The 14,207-nt window shown below is 35.7% G+C and overlaps 1 protein-coding gene and 1 pseudogene across 3 annotated transcripts in view; one reads left to right on the top strand and one right to left on the bottom strand.

Moving 5' to 3' along the window:
* The window catches only part of AZI2 (5-azacytidine induced 2), a 38,454-nt gene that overhangs the window by 8,646 nt on the left and 15,601 nt on the right, over positions 1 to 14,207 (top strand). For 2 of the 3 annotated variants that reach the window (XM_019810826.3, XM_003992184.6), the window contains 4 exons: positions 7,459 to 7,679; positions 9,185 to 9,310; positions 9,782 to 9,881; positions 10,996 to 11,144. In XM_019810826.3, coding sequence (XP_019666385.1) covers positions 7,464 to 7,679; positions 9,185 to 9,310; positions 9,782 to 9,881; positions 10,996 to 11,144 — 591 coding nt within the window. In that variant the 5' untranslated portion in view covers positions 7,459 to 7,463. Of the gene's footprint in view, positions 1 to 6,312; positions 6,387 to 7,458; positions 7,680 to 9,184; positions 9,311 to 9,781; positions 9,882 to 10,995; positions 11,145 to 14,207 lie in introns of all 3 variants that reach the window. The other variant, XM_045037727.1, reaches the window with a different exon arrangement.
* Positions 693 to 2,227, bottom strand: LOC102902053 (annotated as a pseudogene).

Below are 14,207 nucleotides of genomic sequence, written 5' to 3'. Positions count from 1 at the left end.
ATTCTCTTGTTGGGTTGATCCCTTTATAGTTACATAATGCTCTTCTTTGTCTCTTATTACAGTCTGTGTTAAAGTCTGTTTCATCTGATAAGTATTCGTGCTCCCAGGTTTTTTTTTTTTTCTTCCGTAATTGAGTTTTTATTGTTTGTTCTGGGGATCAGAACAGACATTTCAATTTGTACACACTTCTAGACATATGTACCGAACAATTTGAAAAATCATGTAGTTGTGATTTCTTTTTCTAAAGGTTATTTCAGTGACCTTTCAGCTTAAAATTTGGAGGCAAATTTTTCTTAACAGCAGTATATTCAAATGTTGATATGCTGTTACATTGTTAAGTCCCATTATTTCACAATTTAATATTATATACATTACATACTCAAATTTTCAGTCTGGCACAGCACATTAGCAAAGTTACTAGGAAAACGACCAAATCCAAGATGTTACAGAGGGCACAAAATTCTGACAGGGAGAGGCAAGATCAAGGAGTGGTCTTCTTTAGGAATCAATTCTGTCAAAAACAACATTGGAATAGAAGTAATTTAAGGGGCGCCTGGGTGGCGCAGTCGGTTAAGCGTCCGACTTCAGCCAGGTCACGATCTCGCAGTCCGTGAGTTCGAGCCCCGCATCAGGCTCTGGGCTGATGGCTCGGAGCCTGGAGCCTGTTTCTGATTCTGTGTCTCCCTCTCTCTCTGCCCCTCCCCCGTTCATGCTCTGTCTCTCTCTGTCCCAAAAATAAATAAAAACGTTGAAAAAAAAATTAAAAAAAAAAAAGTAATTTAAGATGTTCAAGACCTAGTAAACTCATGACTGACTCCAAATTGCCATTTAGTATGCTTGGCATTATAGGATATAAAAACTACCCCATCTATGGAATGTTAAACTGACACCCAAGATAATCAAAGCATCCCATATTCAATATCCCACTATTTTCTGGTTGTACCAAAAAATAAAAATTAACAACTAGCAAATGATTTCACCTTTTTAAAAAAGCATTTACACTTAAATAATGGTATGAGGTGGGATTCCCTCCTTCCTAAAAATGTTTGTGGAGCTACTAAAGAACTTGGGTTCACAAAATAGTTAATAAAAATATTCCTCTGGATTGTATACGTAGGGAGACAGGGACCACTACTAATAAGACATGGTATATGATATTAAACAGACTTGGCTTCTTTCTCTCCTGCTTCATCAGAGGCTAGACTCCCCTCATTTTCAGTTTTTCCATTTTCTGTAGGTAAGTTTCCTTTTGTTTCTTGGTTAGCCACTTTAGCCTGTTTTCCCTTTGCTTTCCTTTTCCCCTTTACTTTTTTTTTGTCTGAAGATTTATCCTTTTCTTCCTCCTTTTTTGGCTTGTTTTCCACTTTTGTGGGTGCAGGTTTGGCTGACAGCCTCACCAGTTTCCTCTTGGGCTACTCCTTTGCCACCCCCTCAGTGGAGCTGACCTTCCTCTTGGGCAGTAGGGTAGGTACATGCTGGGTGCCTGCAGGTCACAGAGTGCTGAGAGCCTTTACAAAGTCGGGCTGCCTGGTTGCAGCCACTCCTCCCACACCCAAGCTGCTCTGACATACCCCAGATTTTTTTGCTTTAGTTTGCATGGAATATCGTTTTTCAGTCCTTCACTTCAATCTGAAGTGAGTCTCTTATAGGCAGCATATAGGTAGGTCTTGTTTTTTTAATCTATTCTTCACCCTATGTCGTTAGATTGGAACATTTAGACCACTCACGTTTAAAGTAATCCTTGATAGGGGTACCTGGGTGGCTCAGTTAGTTGCGCTTCTTCTGACTCTTGATTTCTGCTCAGGTCATGATCTTGAACCCCTCGTTGGGCCTTGCCCTGAGCATGGAGCCTGCTTGAGATTTTCTCTCTCCCTCTTTCTCTCTGCCCCTCTTGTGCATGCATGCGCTCTTTTGTTCGCTGTCTCTGTCTCTCTCTCCAAATAAACATTAAAAAAAAAAAATTGTTGCTAGGTATGTGCTTAGCGCCATTTTTTGTTAATTGTCTTCTGGTTATTTTGTAGTTTTTCTCAGTTCCTTTCTTGATCTCTTTTCCTGTGATTGAGAACTTTCTTTAGTGTTATGCTTGGCTTTCTTTCTCTTTTTTTGTGTATCTTTAAAGGTTTTTGGTTTGTGGCTACCATGAGTTTCATATTTGACATCCTAAGTGTAACAGTTTGTAGTAAGTTGATGGTCACTTACGTTCAAACACATTTTGAGAGAACCTCATTTTTACTCCCACATTTTATGTATACGTTGCCATATTTTACATCTTTTTAATTTTGTTACTACTCTTAAGTAATTTTTTTAGGACATAATAGATTTTACTACTTGTATTTTTTAACGTTCATACTAGCTTTATAAATGATTGCTGTACTAACTTTACTGTATGTTTGCTTCTATTTTTACTCTTGAAATTTTTTCCTTTTCTTTTCCACTTAAAGTCCCTTCAAAGTCATTTCTTTTCCACTTAAAGTCCCTTCAACGTTTATTATAATACCAGTTTAGTGGTGGTGAACTCCTTTAACTTTTGCTTGTCTGGAAAACTATTATCTCTCCTTCAATTCTGAATGATAATGTTGTTGGGTAGAATATTCCTGGATGTAGGTTATTTACGTTTCAGCACTTTGTATATATCATGCCAGTCCCTTCTGGCCTGCAAAGTTGCTGCTTTTAAAATTCTTTATCTTTGATCTTTGATGATATTTTAATGTATGTCATGTTGTGGACTTCCTTTGGTCCATCTTGTTTGGGACTCTGGTTGCTTTCTGTACCTGGATGTCTGTTTCCTTCCCCAGGTTAGGGAAGTTTTCAGCTATTATTTTTGTCAAATAAGTTTTCTGCCCCTTTCTCTCCTTTCTTTCTGGGACCTCTGAAATGTGAATGTATGTTTGCTTGATATTGTCCAAGAGATCCCTTAGCCTACCCTCATTTTGTAAAATTCTTCCTCTTCCTTTTCTTCTTCCTCCTCCTCGTCCTCCTTTTTTATTGCTGTTCAGTTTAGGTCCTTTCTATTATCTTGTCTTCCAGTTTGCTGATTCATTCTTTTGCATCTTCTAATCTGTTGATTCCCTCTAGTGTATTTTTTATTTCAGTTGTTGTATTCTTTTTTTTAAGTTTACTTATTTATTTAGAAAGAGAAAGAGGAGAGAGAATCCCAACCCGGGTACATGCTGTCAGCACAAAGCCCCATGCAGGGCTGGATCCTATGAACCGTGAGATCATGACCTGAGCTGAAATCAAGAGTCACATGCTTAACCCCAGTTTTTAAGTAATCTCAACACTCAACATGGGGCTCAAGCTTACAACCCCAAGGTCAAGAGCTGCATGCTCTACCAACTGAACTGGCCAGGCACCCCTTGGGTGTGTTTTAATCTATGGCTATTTCTCATGTAATTTTTAGGACAATTAGATAAGCAATTTTCATGCTGCTTTCCAGTGCTTTCCAAGTCATGTTTATAGTACAATAAGTAAATATTTGGAATAATAGTATGAAACCTGAAAGAAGCATATAAATGCAAATAATACTTTCTCATATTTGGAGAGGACACTAAATGCACCTTTTTGGTGATTTAAAACCAAAATAGGAAATAAGATTTAAATATATAAAATAAGCCAATCGCATTACTGATTTTGTCCTAAAAAGGACTGCTTATCATATTATACATGTGACATTGTTATATCATTATATCTCCTTCCATCTAAGATACTTAAAAGTCGTTCCATAAGATTCCTAGTTTTGTAGTTCTTAACAAATCTGAGTATGTGGAAAATTCGTTGGGTGGAAAATACTGATAGTTCAGGCTCTGAAATCCAAGTGCTTGTACTGTATGTCATCTGATCTTGGTTAAGCTTTGTAACCTTCCCAGGCCCCAGTTTTCTCATCTGTGAAATGAATACAGTAAGATTTTCTACCTCAGAGTGTAGTCATGAGAATTAAATGGGATAATGTTTTTAAAATACTTAGCACAATACTGAGTAGTTCATTTGGTTACAGATACATTTTATAAATATTGTGTAAGTATTCTTCACATTCTTGAATCCTATCCATTCTTGAATTCCATAGAATAAGGACCAAATTCTGTATCTCTGTTATAAAGAGAGTTTGTTTCTGTTAGGTTTTTTTATTTCACATTTTGCTGTTTATCTTTTCATACCTTCTCCCCACACTTTCAGGTCTTTGAACTTGTTTCTCCTTCCTAGAAGTTTTTTTTTTTTTTTAATTTTTTTTTTTTCAACGTTTATTTATTTTTGGGACAGAGAGAGACAGAGCATGAACGGGGGAGGGGCAGAGAGAGAGGGAGACACAGAATCGGAAACAGGCTCCAGGCTCCGAGCCATCAGCCCAGAGCCTGATGCGGGGCTCGAACTCACGGACCGCGAGATCGTGACCTGGCTGAAGTCGGACGCTTAACCGACTGCGCCACCCAGGCGCCCCTCCTTCCTAGAAGTTTTAAGTACAATGAAAATAACCATCCTCTTAAGAGTATGGGACTAAGAGTCATTTTTTGTGTGTGTGTTATTTCTGTCAAAACTACTCTTCCTTCCCAACCCTCAATTTCCATAGCATTCTCTCTTGTTTCAAATATATTACTTATCTTTATGGTGTGGTAATTATTTTACTGCACAGCTGTTTTCCACACTGGGTTTTCCTTGCTGAATAAATGATTGTTTCGTGATAAAAATGAATAGGAAATCACACAGCTGAGCTAGCTAGAACTTTGTGTAAAGTAAAAGCATATATGCTCTGATCCTTAAAGTGCACAGTCTGTAGGACATCTGTGTTGATTGTGTAGAGCAGTTTATGCTTACTTCTTGTTTTTCAACTTTCTTTGGAGAAAAAATTATCCCAGTTGAATAACTCCTCATTTGGATATTAAGATATGAGAAATTATGTCTAAGATGGGCACAATTTTATCTCTCCTTAAACTATACTGCATGCTGCCACTTAACTAGCGAACTATTCTTGTTCTGCTTAGCAAGCTTTTCAGATATAACATGTAGGAGAAAGAATCTCATGTGGATATACATATGCATACTTGCAGTTTGCAATGTGGGAATAACCCATACTTTCCTTTTGGAGAGGAAATACCAACATTTCAGCTATCAGCAGCATGACTGGTATGATGTTTGCTGTTATTTTGGAAAAGGGTTGAATTCAGAGAGGAAAAAGTAAACCCCATTAAAGGAAGAAAACTTTTTCTTCATTACGAGAAGAAAGTATATCTTCCACCAGAAGCAGCAGAAATTAAGTATGGTTCTAAGGACCTGCCACCTTTTTGGGATATGTAGGTAGCATAGTCCTTTCTTATTTTTGGACTCTATAGACAGGCTGGGAAAGATTCTAACTTAAGAGTAGGAGTTGTCCTATATGGTTAGAAAAAATTTTTAAATATTTTTAATGTTTATTATTTTTGAGAGGAAGAGAGAGCGTGATCAGGGGGAGGGGCAGAGAGAAAGGAAGACACAGAATCCAAAGCAGACTTGAGGCTTATGGGTGTCAGCACAGAGCCCGACGTGGGGCTCGAACTCATGAACTATGAGATCATGACCTGAGCTGAAGTCGGATGCTTAACTGGCTGAGCCACCCAGGGGCCCTGCTTAGAAATTTTTAAGTTGGTATTGGTGAAAATTGTCTGATAGCTTTCACCTACTCAGATTGTAGTACACACATTCATTTTTGCCTACCTCTCCTATAATCCTAGATATAAAAAAATTGCTAGGCATACCAAACTCTAACATTAGTTGAGAACAATTGGAAGCTTTTCATTGTAAAACCAGTAAAGCAGAAATACAGTGATAGAAGACCAGAACCAGAAAAACACACACTTTTCCTTAATACTCATGTTGTCTGAAATTCGGCAAAATGGACTTTATAGGCATTGATTGATACAGGGAGGGAGGCTAGAAGTTTTGGAGAAAAGCAGGCATAATAAAACATGGATTCTGTGGTTTAATCACCTATGTTTACATCTCAATTCATTATTTACTATGTTACTTGGGAAAATTACTTAAATTCCTTCTACTTCAATTCCTCACCTATAATATTCCTGGAACAGTGACTGACACAGTAAGCAATAAAATATTATTCCAAGCAAGGAATAGTAAATAAAATTTTTTTCAGTAGTCCTTAATTATGTAAGATACATGAAATTCCATTATAGTCTTTATTTAGAATGCTGTATTTGGTGTTTTATTTCAAACTTAAAAATGTTTAAAAGGATTTTTTAGGTTCTCTTATGATATGCAGCCCCTCTTACCCTGTTTTTCCCATGAGGTCTTAAAAGGTTTCAGCCACAATTTCTCCTTCCACAGTGTTTTTCATGAACATAACTCTCAGATGGGGAAGTAATGATGAACCTAACAGCAAAAGTAGATGTACAGAGCAAGTAAGTTCCCTAACTAATGGAGTAACTGGCTGCTTCTCTTAGGTGTTAGAGTTGGGGACACAATGATGAACAAAACAAACATAACTTGCACCCTCACAGAGCTAACTAACATCTACTAGCTTTTACTTGGACTGAGTACTTAACCTTTTTGATCCTATAAAATGTAGATGATACCTACCTCATAGAATTGTTTGGATGGGTTTAAATGAGATAGTATTAAGAGAATGTAGTACAAGGTACTGGGACACGGTAAGTACTGAAATGTTAATTCCGGGGCCCCTGGGGGGCTCAGTCAGTTAAGCATCTAACTTTGGCTCAGGTTATGATCTCGCAGTTCATGTGTTCGGGCCCCGGGTTGGGCTCTCTGCTGACAGCTCAGAGCCTGGAGCCTGGTTCAGATTCTGTGTCTCCCTGTCTCTCTGCCTCTCCCTCACATGCTCTCTCTCTCAAAAATAAAAAGAAAACATTTTAAAAAGTTTTTTTAATGGGTACTATTGCAGTTGCACAACAAACAACTACTGGTATGGGAAGAATATAGTGGAGCATGCCTTAAAACTTCTGTAATAGTCTTGTAATGAATTGTACTTGGAGTTTTTGATAATTTATAGTTTGGGAAGCTATAAAACTTGCTATTTATATATGTAAGTGGAAGTGCTGATAAGAAAAAAATAATGGGTATTAAGTATTTAAAAATGTTTATCCTTTCCATAAAAATGGTTTCACAACTTTTTCTAAAACTTAATAGCTTCGGTTGGTTTCAAATGCTTTATAGATATCAACTCATTTAATATTCTTATGAATTCTGTGAAATAGTCGCTACGATTTTTTATACTTTATAAATAAGGAAACTGAGGGAGAGAGATTAAGCATCTTGCCCAAAGCCACACTGGCTCTAAGTAGTAGTACTTGGATGCAGCTCCTAGAATCTGGTTTCAGAGTCCATGCCCTTTACCAGTATTTTATGCTGCCTCTAAAAGAGTTTTTAAACATTGCCCCAGTATGCTCATTCTAAATACATCTCTCTTGCTCATTTATTCAATGGGACATTTGTATTTTATATTCTTTTAAAAAGCTGTCATGGATGCACTGGTAGAAGATGATATCTGCATTCTGAATCATGAAAAAGCACATAGGAGAGATACGGTGACTCCAATCTCAATATATTCAGGAGATGAGTCTGTTGCTTCACATTTTGCCCTTGTCACTGCATATGAAGACATCAAAAAACGACTTAAGGATTCAGAGAAAGAGAACTCTTTCTTAAAGAAAAGAATAAGATTTTTGGAAGAAAAGGTAATTATTATCTTTATTATATTTTATGACTTAAAGAATAATTTAAAATACTTGACGTTTTAAATAGTTTTCTATCCTGTCTTCCATGGTTTACTAAATTTCCAAGAATAACTCACTTCTAATCTTAAAACCCTGGGCATACTGCACTTATCATACTTTACATATAATGTACATGATGAATATTTGTAGAATATTCAACTTGGAATAGCAATAACAACTTCCAATAACAACTTGGAATAGATTTTTCTTTTTTCAGATTGCCGTACCTTCATAAACTGTGTTTTATTCAGCATGTTAATATGTGTGCAAAAAATTATATGCCAACAAAGGAAATTAAGTGTCAAAGGAGGAAGCTCCTGTAACATTATTCTAATATGTTTAAAAATGTCTTCACCAGAATTGACACACATCTTCTTCACCTGAACATTCTTTCAACACACAGAATAATGCTTTCAACTGATAAATTAATGTCATCTGTTTACCTTTTTCATGCAGAAACCTGACACTCCTAAATGTTATAGAATATTTAAGCTTGATAGCTGATCCCATTATAAATCATCACATCTACTTGGCTTTGGATAGTGGAATTCTTCAAAGTTCCACTATAAGTTCCATATAAGTGGAACACTTATATTTTTGTTTTTGAGTTTTAAAGTTTTAACTTAGTTTTTTGTTTCTTTGGATTAGATAATTTTATTTGTATTTTATGAACAGCAGCTTCGCCAAAGGGAAAGGAAATGGATTCTTAGCTGCCAAGGAAATGAATTATCTTGTTACAAAAACTGTAGGATGGGGCTTGGTAGAGTTTGATTCATCTAGGGGAAGTACGAGAAAGGAAGTCAGTTGTAAAAATCATGATTTCTTTGAATTCCTATGCATTTTCTTTAATGATAATCAAATAAATTTGTGATATACTGGGATAGAGTGAGAAAAGGTAACATTTTGGAGTTCATAGTTATGTTTATTTTTAAATTAAGTAGAAAAATGTGATTTGGTATAGTTAACATTGGAGATAGTTCTGTACTTTGTGACCAATAATCCTATTAATTTCTATTCTGGAATAATCTAGTACTAAATGAACTAACACGTTTATTCTCTAAAAAGCCAAGTATACCTTCATTTCTTACTTTTTCTGATGATGGAAATGAAATATTACTGGGTTGGAAAACATCTTTGTACTATAAAAGAATGATGTAGTATTTTAGTATGATGAATTAATATATGCTATAAGACAGAAAACACTGATTAAAAGCATAAAGTAGAGCACTTTAAAAATACTTACCTGTATTTTTTTTCTTTCTTAATCAATAAAGCTTAATTGTTGGAAGTGAAATGTTTTATTTAATTATAGTCCAGGCTTTATCCCTGCATTACAAAAAAAGTAAGGTGTAGAGTCATCAGAAGACTGGCTTCTTTGTGTGTGTGTGTGTGTGTGTGTGTGTGTGTGTGTGTGTGTGTGTGTAGAATTCCTTCTTAAGCTTTCTCTTCTAATTTCATTCTCTTAGCTTATAGGAGCTCGATTAGATGAAGAAACAAGTTCTGTGGGACGTGAACAAGTAAATAAGGCCTATCATGCATATCGAGAGGTTTGCATTGATAGAGATAATTTGAAAAGCAAATTGGATAAAATGGTAAGTTGGTTTAAAAAGAATATCTATATATTGGGAATGAGTTTCTTCTTCAGGAAGCTTAAAATTAGAAATAAATATTTATATTTATTAAATTAAAAATTGAAAATATACATGCTCAGGGCAAAAATAGCAATTTTTAATAGTAATATTTGTAACTTATTTCTGTACAAAATAAATACTTTGTATGTAATGATGTTTAGGACTTAAATATGTCTAACGCCACTAACTTATTTTTAAAAATCATGACATAGTAGGATTTGTCAATGTTTTAAAAATGAAAAGAAAAAAGAAAAAAAGCCAGTGAATAATATCCTAAGTTTGAAAGACAGAGAGATTAGCGAAAAACTGGGTTCATTTTCCCACCTCATTTTTAAAAGGCCTGAATCGGTTTTTTTCATCTACCTGAAAATTAATATATATCAAGCTACAGATTATACCAAATGTAATTTGGCATTTTCCCTACTTAACTAGAATAAAGACAACTCTGAATCTTTGAAAGTATTGAATGAACAGCTACAATCTAAAGAAGTAGAACTTCTCCAGCTAAGGACAGAGGTGGAAACTCAGCAGGGTATGCCACTTATTTGTTACAAATGTTATAATGGAATCAGTACAGTTTTCCATTTATGTGTTATATCCATTACCAGTTTTCTTTATCTGTATGCTAAGGCCTTAACTTATTTTATAATTTTAGGCTTACGTTAATTTCTCTGATCTGCTTTCACAAAATATCAACCCCTTTTAACTTTTCCTTAGATATAAATTGCACTTTTCCTAGAGAACATTTGATGGTTTTTATTCAGGGCTAGTTTGTGATGAAGTAGATGAAGAAAGGAGTAGAACCCCATCCTTGTCAAAACGTCTTGCCTGCTGGTATGTCCTGGCTTTTCCTTTCTAATGAACTTTTGCCTGCTATTAGACGCCTGTCATGGAGTAGTTACAATTCCTTTTTTTTTTTTTTTTTTTTTTCTTTTTTTTTTTTTTTAATTTCTGAAAGCTGTTAAAATGTGCAGATGCAATGCTGGAGTGAAAAATTAGTTATGGAACAATATGGGTATTGGCCTGTTCCCATAAACATTCTGATGAGCCAAACTGAAGAGTAGGCCTCTGAGGGAGACCTTTTGATAGGAGATTGAGATGAGCTCTCTTATAATAGCTGGTTGGGGATTTTTCTAGGTAGGGAGTCTAAAGCATTTAGTCAAGAGTAAGTCAGTATACAGTTGTATTGAGTTTCTGCAGTGGAATGTTCATCAGTAAATCATTTTGACATCATGTTCTAGGCCTTATGGCCAAACTCTCTAGGGGGCTAGATGGAGTGATTAGCTACGTGAGCTTCAGTTTCCTCACTTCATTTACTTTTATCACTGTCTTAACCTTGACTTACATAGGTAGATTATTGACTTGTCTACAATTTGATTAGTGTCGTATATTTTGAAGTTCCACACTTACAAACTTGTACTTTAATGTAAGTAGAAAATCAGGGACAGGGATGATTAATACATTTTAAAACAAGATTGGCAGGTTTTATATTCTCATTAGCATAGATCTTTGAACGTAATTATTGTTTTTTAAAAACTTACTTGTGCACGTTTTATATTAGTTTTTGTATTATGTACATTTTACTATGGAATTGCAACAAATGTAGAAGGCAGAAATAACAATTTTAACGTCTATCCTTTTTTTAGTGATAAGGAATTTAAATCCACCTTCATCAAACTGGGAGGTGGAAAAGTTGAGCTGTGACCTGAAGATCCATGGTTTGGAACAAGAGCTGGAACTGATGAGGAAAGAATGTAGTGATCTCAAAATACAGCTACAGAAAGCCAAACAAATGGTACTACAGAATTATTAAATTGAGAAGTTCAGTATTCAGTACTGTGTACTATTCAGTACTATTTGTAGGATTTGTAACTAAGGATTAAATTGTAGAGTTAACTTATATTGTTGCTACTTAGAGAGTTACAGTCTGAAAAATTCACCTTTATCTTCCATTTTAGCCATTTTGTGTAAAATTTGATATACTGTATACTTCTAGCATAATCCCAGAATTTATAATTTTGTTTTAAAAAGCTCACTTAAAAAAACCTTAGTTTATTAATTTATTAAAGCTATTCTTTTAAACTCCTTTCCTTCAGTTTCCTTAAGTCATTTTTTTCTGTAAAGCTTAAAGAGAACTCAAGTTTTAAGTTTATCGTTTTGTTTAATAATTTGATTAATGTAGACACTACAAGATACAACTTAATTTTTTGGATTCTTTTTTAAGAAGGAAAAACTTGTCTACTAATTTTTAGAAGTTTAATACTTTTGGGACAACTTTAATTTTTAAAAAAAATTTTTTTTTCAACGTTTATTTATTTTTGGGACAGAGAGAGACAGAGCATGAATGGGGGAGGGGCAGAGAGAGAGGGAGACACAGAATCGGAAACAGGCACCAGGCTCTGAGCCATCAGCCCAGAGCCCGACGCGGGGCTCGAACTCACGGACCGCGAGATCGTGACCTGGCTGAAGTCAGACGCTTAACTGACTGCGCCACCCAGGCGCCCCGGGACAACTTTAATTTTTAGCAAATAGCTGAGGTTGTAAGAATTGGGAAAAAGCAAAAACGAAAAGCCCCACTGAGCTGCTAGAGTACAGTTAGCCTCAAGTCATCCACTAAAACACAAGCTGCCTCTCAGGTCCTCACCTAATCTGTTTACCAGAACTTTACATTGGGTTCTAACAAACTTGATTACAAGGTTAGATGTCATGACAGATAGTACTGAATAGAAAAAGAAGAAATAATAAGAGTGTGAGAGCACATGCACCATATGCAAAATAGTTGTTACAAATAATAGCCAAACTATGGAAAGAGCCCAAATGTCCATCAACTGATGAATGATAAAAAAGAGGTGGTATATATACACAATGGAATATTACTCAGCCATCAAAAAGAATGAAATCTTGCCGTTTGCAATGACATGAATGGAGATAGAGTGTATTATGCTAAGCCAAGTCAGAGAAAGACAAATACAGTATCATATGATTTCACTTGTATGGAATTTAAGAAATAAAAGATGAACGTGGCGGTGGGGTGGGGAAGAGAGGGAAACAAACCATAAGAGACTTTTAAGTATAGAGGACAGATTGAGGGTTGATGGAAGGTGACAGGTCAGCTAGATGGATTATAGTTATTAAGGAGGGCACTTTTATGAAGGGCACTGAGTGTTGTATGTAAGTGGTGAATTACTAAATTCTGCTTCTGAAACCAATATTGCACTGTGTGTTAACAATTTAAATAAAAATTTGGGGAAAAAATCTTAAAAAAATTGTTGTTACAGAAATTGTAAAGGTTAGTAGTCTAGAGTCAAACAACCATTATATACATTTATGTATTTTAAATAAGTTAACCAGTTAGATAATTATTTCTCATCTTAACCATTTTGCCCATCAGAGCATTCTAACTCCATTGAGGAGCTGTGTCACCCACCCCTGGTTCCTCTTGGGATGCCAGTAACTGATAAGGGAACTACTTCCCATACTTCCTGACTGCCAGCCAGCATGCTTCCCCTGAATCCCAGCTGTCCTTAAATGGAACTGATAGTTCTCTCTTCTGTAATGTAGTCTTTATTGAATGTGACCACCACTTGAGGATGAGCCAGGCATTAAGAATAATACAGCATTCCACTTTGGCCTTGGCCAAATGAATTCCTCTGAACTGGACAATGAGAACTTGCTTTCAAGCCCCCAGGCCTGAGAAAGGGGAAATACCACAGAAATTAATGTCAGTTCCTGTTGAGCAAAATGCTTTTTTTCCTACTTGACATCTGAAGTTAACCACTGCCGTACCTTTGAACCTGTGATTACATACCGTAATTTCTTCAAAGGCTTCAAGCATCCTGTCCTACAAGCTTAGGTGCCATAGCCCCTGAAAAGCTAGCTAGATGGCTGCCTGACTGCTATGGTTGCTTGTTTATTTATATATGTTTTTTAATTTTATGTTTTAAAAACTTTTAATTTCAGTATAGTTAAGATACAATGTTATATTAGTTTTAGGTGTACAATACAGTGATTCAGCAATGCTATACCTTACTAAGTACTCATCATGATAAGTGTACTCCTAATTCTCTTCACATATTTAACTCATCCCTACCCCTTTTGATAATCGTCTATTTGTTCTGTATGGTTAAGAGTCTGTTTTTGGTTTGTCTCTTTTTTTCTTTGTTTATTGGTTTTTAAATTCTACCGTGAGTGAAATCATATGATATTTGTCTTTCTCTGACTGGGTTATTTCGCTCTGCATCATACTCTCTAGATCCATCTATGTTGTTACAGAAGGCAAGATTCTCTTTTATGACTGAGTGATAGTCCATTTTATGCATGCACGCGCGCACACACACACACACACACATCCTCTATCCATATATTGATGTACACTGGGGCAGCCTCCATATCTTGGTTATTGTAAATAATGCTGCAATAGACATAGGGGTGCATATATCCCTTCCAATTAGTGTTTTCATATTCTTTGGGTAAATACCTAATAGTGGAATTACAGAATCATATGGCAATTCTATTTTTAATTTTTTGAGGAACCTCCATAGTGTTTTCAAAGTGGCTACACCAGTTTGCATCCCACCAGCACATATGAGGGTTCCTTTTTCTCCACATCCTTGTTGACACTTGTTTTTTATTTTAGCCCTTCTGACAGGTGTGAGGTGATACCTTATTATGGTTTTGATTTGCATTTCCAGATGATGAGTGATGTTGAGTATCTTTTCATGTCTGTTGGTCATCTGGATGTCTTTGGAGAAATGTCTGTTAATACCTTTTGCCCGTTTTTAATTGGATTATTCCTTCTCATGTTCATGCGATGTATCATGTTGATTGGAGAATATTGAACCACACTTGCATCCTAGGA

Source organism: Felis catus, chromosome C2 (assembly GCF_018350175.1).
Source record: "Felis catus isolate Fca126 chromosome C2, F.catus_Fca126_mat1.0, whole genome shotgun sequence".
In the NCBI taxonomy this organism is placed as follows: Eukaryota; Metazoa; Chordata; class Mammalia; order Carnivora; family Felidae; genus Felis; species Felis catus.
The sequence above is the reverse complement of the archived record's forward strand: the minus strand, read 5'-3'. Positions and strand labels throughout refer to the sequence as shown.